General features: G+C 48.0%; 1 protein-coding gene across 1 annotated transcript in view; it reads right to left on the reverse strand.

Moving 5' to 3' along the window:
- The window catches only part of CAPN10 (calpain 10), a 158,842-nt gene extending 151,493 nt beyond the window's left edge, over positions 1 to 7,349 (reverse strand). The window contains exons 1-2 of the mRNA XM_063916574.1: positions 6,963 to 7,349; positions 6,722 to 6,853 (exon numbers count right to left, since the gene is read on the reverse strand). Of these exons, the coding sequence (XP_063772644.1) occupies positions 6,722 to 6,853; positions 6,963 to 7,088 (258 nt within the window). The 5' untranslated portion in view covers positions 7,089 to 7,349. The remainder of the gene's footprint in view (positions 1 to 6,721; positions 6,854 to 6,962) is intronic.
- Between the last annotated feature and the right edge of the window lie 493 nt (positions 7,350 to 7,842).

A 7,842-nucleotide genomic window follows, 5' to 3' on the forward strand; every position in this document is an offset into this window, starting at 1 on the left:
CCATGCCGTCAATTGTAGCCGCGGTAAGTCTTGATACACGCACGGCCCCTGCTGTAACAGGTCCTCATGTAGAGGAAGAGGCCAGGGATCTTCTATGAGTAATTCCTGAAGATCTGGATACCAAGCCCTCCTTGGCCAGTCTGGGACAATGAGGATCGCTTGAATCTTTGTTCTTCTTATGATCTTTAAAACTTTTGGAATGAGAGGAAGTGGAGGGAATACATACACCAACTGAAACACCCATGGTGTCACCAGTGCATCCACTGCTATTGCTTGAGGGTCCCTCGACCTGGAACAATATCTCTGAAGCTTCTTGTCGAGACGAGATGCCATCATATCTATTTGAGGAATTCCCCAATGACTTGTCACCTCTGTGAAGACCTCTTGATGGAGGCCCCACTCTCCTGGATGGAGATCGTGTCTGTTGAGGAAGTCTGCTTCCCAGTTCTCCACTCCTGGAAGGAAGATCGCTGACAGAGCGCTTGTATGCTTTTCCGCACAGCGGGGAACCTTTGTGGCTTCTGCCATTGCCGCTCTGCTTTTTGTTCCGCCCTGGCGGTTTATGTACGCTACTGCTGTTACATTGTCAAACTGTACCAATACGGCCAGATTGCGAAGAAGATGTTCCGCTTGTAGAAGGCCGTTGTAAATGGCCCTTAACTCCAGTGTGGAGACAAGTTTCCTGGCTTGACCATCTTCCTTGGAAGTTTTCCCCCTGTGTGACTGCTCCCCAGCCTCGGAGACTTGCATCTGTGGTTACTAGGATCCAGTACTGGATCCCGACCCTGCGCCCCTCTAGGAGGTGAGAGCTGTGCAGCCACAACAGGAGTGAGATTCTGGTCTTGGAAGACAGGATTATCCTTCGGTGCATGTGCAGGTGGGATCCGGACCACTTGTCCAACAGGTCCCACTGAAACACTCTGGCATGGAATCTGCCAAATTGAATGGCCTCGTAGGCCGCAACCATCTTCACCACCAACCGAGTGCATTGATGGATTGACACTCTTGCTGGTTTCAGAATTTTTTTTACCAGACTCTGAAGTTCCAGAGCCTTTTCCACTGGAAGAAAAACTCTCTGTAGTTCTGTGTCCAGTATCATTCCCAAAAACGACAACCGCGTCGTCGGAATCAACTGTGATTTTGGCAAGTTTAGGAGCCAACCATGTTGTTGAAGAACTGTCAGGGAGAGTGCAATGTTTTGCACCAACTGGTCTCTGGATCTCGCCTTTATCAGGAGAACCATCATTTCCGCCATCACTTTGGTGAAAATCCTCGGAGCCATGGACAGACCAAACGGCAACGTCTGAAATTGGTAATGACAATCCTGAATTGCAAACCTCAGGTAAGCCTGATGCGGAGGATAAATGGGAACATGTAAATAGGCATCTTTTATGTCCACCGACACCATAAAATCCCCTTCCTCCAGACTGGAGATCACTGCTAGGAGAGACTCCATCTTGAATTTGAATTTTTTAAGGTAGAAATTTAGGGATTTCAGGTTTAGGATCGGTCTGACCGAGCCGTCCGGCTTCGGGACCACGAACAGGCTTGAATAAAAGCCTTCTCCCTGTTGTGACGGGGGAACCATGACAATGACCTAATTTTGACACAACTTTTGTATTGCGTCGCATACTACCTCCCTGTCCGGAAGAGAAGCTGGTAAGGCCGATTTCAAAAATCGGCGAGGGGGAACGTCTTGAAACTCCAGTTTGTACCCTTGGGATACTATCTGTAAAACCCATGGGTCCAGGTTCGAACGAAACCAGAACTGACTGAAGAGTTTAAGACGTGCCCCCACCAGTGCGGACTCCCGCAGAGGAGCCCCAGCGTCATGCGGTGGAGTTGGCAGAAGCCGGGGAGGAGTTCTGCTCCTGGGAACCCGACAAGGCTGGTGATCTTTTACCTCTTCCCCTTCCTCTAGTAGCAAGGAAGGAAGAACCTTGCCCTTTTCTGTATTTATTGGGACGAAAGGACTGCATTTGATAGTGGTGTGTTTTCTTTTGTTGTGGAGGAACATAAGGCAAAAAGGATGACTTACCCGCGGATACCAAATCAGCGAGGCCGTCACCAAACAAGACACCACCTTTATATGGTAGAGATTCCATATTTTTCTTGGAGTCAGCACCAGCATTCCATTGGTGAATCCACAATGCTCGCCTAGCTGAGACTGCCATGGCATTGGCTTTTGATCCCAAAAGGCCAATATCTCTCGCAGTTTCCTTTAGGTACGCTGCAGCGTCCTTGATATAACCCAGCGTCAAGAGGATGCTATCCCTATCTAGGGTATCTATATCAGATGACAAGTTATCTGCCCACTTTTCGATAGCACTACTCACCCACACAGATGCAATGACAGGTCTGAGTAGCATACCTGTGGTCGCATAAATGGATTTTAACGTAGTTTCTTGCTTACGATCCGCAGGGTCCTTTAGGGCTGCCGTGCCAGGTGACGGGAGAGCCACCTTTTTAGATAAACGTGATAGGGCCTTGTCTACAATGGGGGGTGACTCCCACTTTTCCCTATCCTCAGAGGGAAACGGATAAGCCACCGGAATCCTTTTGGGAATCTGAAACTTCCTGTCAGGGCTTTCCCAGACTTTTTCAAATAGAGTGTTCAGTTCATGAGAGGGAGGAAACGTAATCTCAGGTTTCTTTTCCTTATACATATAGACTCTTTTATCAGGAACAGCAGGGTCCTCAGTTATATGTAATACATCTTTAACCGCCACAATCATGTACTGAATGCTCTTTGCCAATTTTGGATCTAATCTGGAATCACTATAGTCGACACCGGAATCAGTGTCTGTGTCGGTACCAGTGTCTGCCAACTGGGCAAAAGTACGTTTTTGTGACCCCGAGGGGTCCTGGACTTGTAATAACACATCCTCTACAGATTTCTTCCATGCCTGGGTCTGAGACTCAGACTTATCTAATCTCTTACTAATAAGAGCCACATTAGCATTCAAAACACTTACCCAATCAGGAGTCGGCGGTGCCGACAGGGTCACCCCCACAGCAGTTTGTGTCCCTAATACAGCCTCCTCCTGGGAAGAGCACCCAGCCTCAGACATGTCGACACACGTGTACCAAACACCACAGACAAACCGGGCATATAGGGGACAGACCCACAGTAAACTCTGTCAGAGAGACACAGAGGGGATTTGCCAGCTCACAACCCAGCGCCAAATTAACGGGTCTGAAAACACTAAAAAATGCCCCAGACCTGTAGCGCTTTAAATATCAAATACATTGCACCAAATTATACTGTGCCCCGTTTTACACCCTGAAACTTGTCAGCAGTGTGAGGAAGGACCAGCGTCTCTGCAGCCCTGTGGAGAGGAAATGGCGCCGAGCTGAGAGTTTGCTGTGAGGTAGAAGCTCTGCCCCCTTAATGGCGCGCTTCTGTCCCGCTTATTTTAATAAATAATTATACTGGCGGGGGTTAGGACAGTGCCTTGGCACTAATGTCCCCTCTTGCCAGTGTCCCCTCATGCCCCCCCCCCGCGCCCTGCACCCTGCAGTGCTGTGTGTGTGGGAGCATGGCACACAGCGTTCCACTCGCTGCGCGGTACCTCAGAATGCCGGCACTGAAGAAGTCTTCTTTTCTTCTGCTACTCACCTGTCTTCTGACTTCTGGCTCTGTAAGGGGGTGACGGCCGGCTGCGGGAGTGAGCATCTAGGCGTACCCAGCGATCAGCACCCTCAGGAGCTAATGGTGTCCTGTAGCCAGAAGTAGAGCCATTGAACTCACTAGAAGTTGGTCATACTTCTCTCCCCTAGATCCCACGAAGCAGGGAGACTGTTGCCAGCAGCCTCCCTGAAAATAAAAAACCTAACATAAGTCTTTTTCAGAGAAACTCAGTAGAGCTCCCCTGTAGTGCGTCCAGTCTCACTGGGCACAATTCTAAAACTGGAGTCTGGAGAAGGGGCATAGAGGGAGGAGCCAGTTCACACCCTTTGAAAGTCTTAAAGTGCCCATGTCTCCTGCGGATCCCGTCTATACCCCATGGTGCTAATGGTGATCCCCAGCATCCTCTAGGACGTATGAGAAATACCAACCAGTCAGCTCCTAACTGTCATTGTTCAAACACAGCCTGTAACATGGCAGTTAGGAGCTGATTGGCTGGGACTTTATCACTGTGCAATTTATCACTCTCCAAGGCTGGATAAATCTGGGTTAGTGTTCCAAATCCCAGGTCGGATCCAGGATTTTGGTATAAAAGGTGTATTAAGTGACGCATACATTTCCATTTGGATCATATGGTTTTACTGTTGTTACTTGGCTGCACTTTTTGATTGGTGTTATTAAATTTTAAGTCAGAACTTTAAACAGTAACTCTTTAACAGTATGGATAATAAGGGCCGGATTCAAATGTTAGCCTGTCCCTCCTGCCGGCTGTATTTTAAAGTTACTGCTGACGGGCGAGACAACTTAATTTCCGCTTGCTACTCCCGGAGGTAGCGAGCTGAAATGTGTATAAAGAGGCCTGGGCGCCCAAACGGGTCTCTTCACGAAAGCGCACATTACTTTAGTTCGGTTCAGGCGCTCTCCGCGCCTAAACCAGGCTGCGATCAGCGCGATTACGGGGCACATTTTAATATCGCCCCTCTATCAGCTGTCACTTTAGACGGGAGATAGCGGATGCAATAGAATTTGAATCTGGCCCTAAGAACGTAAATGAGTCTTTAATGTTGTCAGTGTGGTATGAGCCGTAAGAACAGCTACAGTAGATGGGGTTACATGGAACATAGTGACGGATTTAGCGGGGGGCGATTAGGGCGAACGCCCCCCCTACATATACCGGCACCGGGATGGAGGCCGGGTCCTGGCGCGGTATTGGGAACGGGGTGGAGAGCGGTGCAGCGCGGCGGGGTACGAGGAGAGGAGCGTCCTGACGCGCGTACAGCGACCTCTGTTCTGACCACGCCCCCTCCTTCCTGTACGCGCGTCAGGACGCTCTCTCTCTGTCTTCGTCCTCCGCCGCGCTGCACCGCTCTGCACCCCGTTCCCAATACCCGGCCTCCATCTATGAGGTGGGAGTGTGTGTGAGTGTGTGTGTGTGTCTCCCATTCCCCCCCCCCCCCCCCCCTCTTCTCCCTGCATTATTTGGCTGAATTTTGCCTCATTCTGTGTGCTATGTCATTTTTGCCTCATACAGTGTGCTATAATGTGATTTTTCCCTCATTCTGCGTACTATCATGTGAATTTTGCCTCATTCTGCGTGCTATAATGTCAATTTCGGCTCATTCTGCGTGCTATCATGTGAATTTTGCCTCATTCTGCGTGCTATCATGTGAATTTTGCCTCATTCTGCGTGCTATAATGTCAATTTCGGCTCATTCTGCGTGCTATCATGTGAATTTTGCCTCATTCTGTGTGCTATCATGTGAATTTTGCCTCATTCTGCATGCTATAATATCAATTTCGGCTCATTCTGCGTGCTATCATGTGAATTTTGCCTCATTCTGCGTGCTATCATGTGAATTTTGGCTCATTCTGCGTGCTATCATGTGAATTTTGCCTCATTCTGCGTGCTATCATGTGAATTTTGCCTCATTCTGCGTGCTATAATGTCAATTTCGGTTCATTCTGCGTGCTATCATGTGAATTTTGCCTCATTCTGCGTGCTATCATGTGAATTTTGCCTCATTCTGCGTGCTATCATGTCATTTTTGCCTCATACAGTGTGCTATAATGTGATTTTTCCCTCATTCTGCGTGCTATCATGTGAATTTTGCCTCATTCTGCGTGCTATAATGTCAATTTCGGCTCATTCTGCGTGCTATCATGTGAATTTTGCCTCATTCTGCGTGCTATAATGTCAATTTCGGCTCATTCTGCGTGCTATCATGTGAATTTTGCCTCATTCTGCGTGCTATCATGTCATTTTTGCCTCATACAGTGTGCTATAATGTGATTTTTCCCTCATTCTGCGTGCTATCATGTGAATTTTGCCTCATTCTGCGTGCTATAATGTGAATTTTCCCTCATTCTGCGTGCTATCATGTGAATTTTCCCTCATTCTGCGTGCTATCATGTGAATTTCGGCTCATTCAGTGTGCTACAATGTGAATTTCGGCTCATTCAGTGTGCTATAATGTGAATTTCGGATCATACTGTGTGCTATAATGTGAATTTTAGCTCATTCTGTGTGCTATAATGTGAATTTCGGCTCATACAGTGTGCTACAATGTGAATTTCGGCTCATTCAGTGTGCTATGATGTGAATTTCAGCTCATACAGTGTGCTATAATGTGAATGTCGGCTCATTCAGTGTGCTATAATGTGAATTTCGGCTCATTCTGTGTGCTGTAGAAACAGAATTTGTCGGCAGATAAGACCCACTTGGCCCATCTAGTCTGCCCCTTTTTTTTTTTTTTTTACATTATTTTTATCTCTAACCGTATCTGATCCTTATTTCTTTGTAAGAATATCCTTATGTCTATCCCATGCATGTTTAAATTGCCCTACTGTCTTATCCTCTACCACCCCTGATGGAAGGAATGGCGATTCGCCAGTCTGTATCACCAGTGCGCAGGGTTCTCTCCACTAACTGGCAACATTTTATTAGTAATGGCAACAATAGGAAATTTTAGAAGCGAACGGGAAGGGCATTACTAAGTGGGAGGGGCTATGATTAGGGGGAGGAGTCATCATTCTTAAACCGCCCCCCCTAAAAGTTAAGTCTAGATCCGCCACTGATGGAACATGCAGTCTTACCTGATGAAGCAGCTCATCAGACTGCTGCAGAGCAGAGCATGCACAGATAAACCAGCAATCACCCAGTAGCCCCTGCTTTCCCAAACCGTGTCTTGGATTGTCTGGGAACAGATGTGGAGATGTACAGATCTCCTAGGGAAAACAAACCCAAATATGTTAGAAGTTTTATATCATATACAGCAGGCTTTGTTACTATGGGAAAACAAAAGCACAAAACACATAAGCATCTGTGAGCTCCCACCTGGGGTCTGAGCCATGTAATGCGGTCACATAGTGGTGCAAGGGGGGTGTCCCCAGCACCGACTAATGAGGAGATCCCGGCCGGGAATTCAGAGTCTACGAAGAGGCCGGAGACGGGAGGCTGCATGTTACCCGCTGCTGCCAGGGTACTGCAGTTCAGAGAGGTTACATGGGGAGCCGCACAACACGGCACAGTCACTAGTGAGATGGGGGCATTCCGTGGCTAAAAATCCCGGGACCCAAAACAGCGGCAATCACCCGGCGCTGAGCCTAAACTGCTCATAACACAAACAGGGCGGCAGCAGCACCCATCACTACCCGATCGGGACAGCGCATACAGACAGAGGGATGCCAGAAGAACCCAGCAAATAATCACGCAGCCACCCAATCGCAACGCTCCATACAGAGCCGGGAACCAGGAAGGCAGCTCGGCTACTATTTGCTGATCACACCGCAGCACCGGATTGGCTGCAGCAGCAGCACCAGTTTACTCACCTCTCCATGAGTCTGGTGTGTGTACAGTACCGCTATAAACCAGTGTCAGCCACAGGCAAACAGTCACAGGCAAAGGGGGGTTTGCTTGTGACACCATGACCACTATAGCAGTTGTATAAATAACATTTTACTAGAGCTGCATGTTTTAAAGCTATCCTCTGTATTACAAATAAAATAACAACACCAGTGGATCTTTTACAGTGCGTCAGCCAGTAATTTATACACCGGTGTGCACCAACTAGGAGATCTGTAAAACATGCATTGGTAGGGGTGCTCTGCTAACGACCATCTATAGGGTTACTTATTAAGGGGAAGGTGCACTAAGCCTTGAAAAGTGATATATTTCACGGTGATAAAGTACCAGTCAATCAGCTCCTAGCTGCCAT

This window comes from Pseudophryne corroboree, chromosome 4, assembly GCF_028390025.1.
Source record: "Pseudophryne corroboree isolate aPseCor3 chromosome 4, aPseCor3.hap2, whole genome shotgun sequence".
NCBI classification, from domain to species: Eukaryota; Metazoa; Chordata; class Amphibia; order Anura; family Myobatrachidae; genus Pseudophryne; species Pseudophryne corroboree.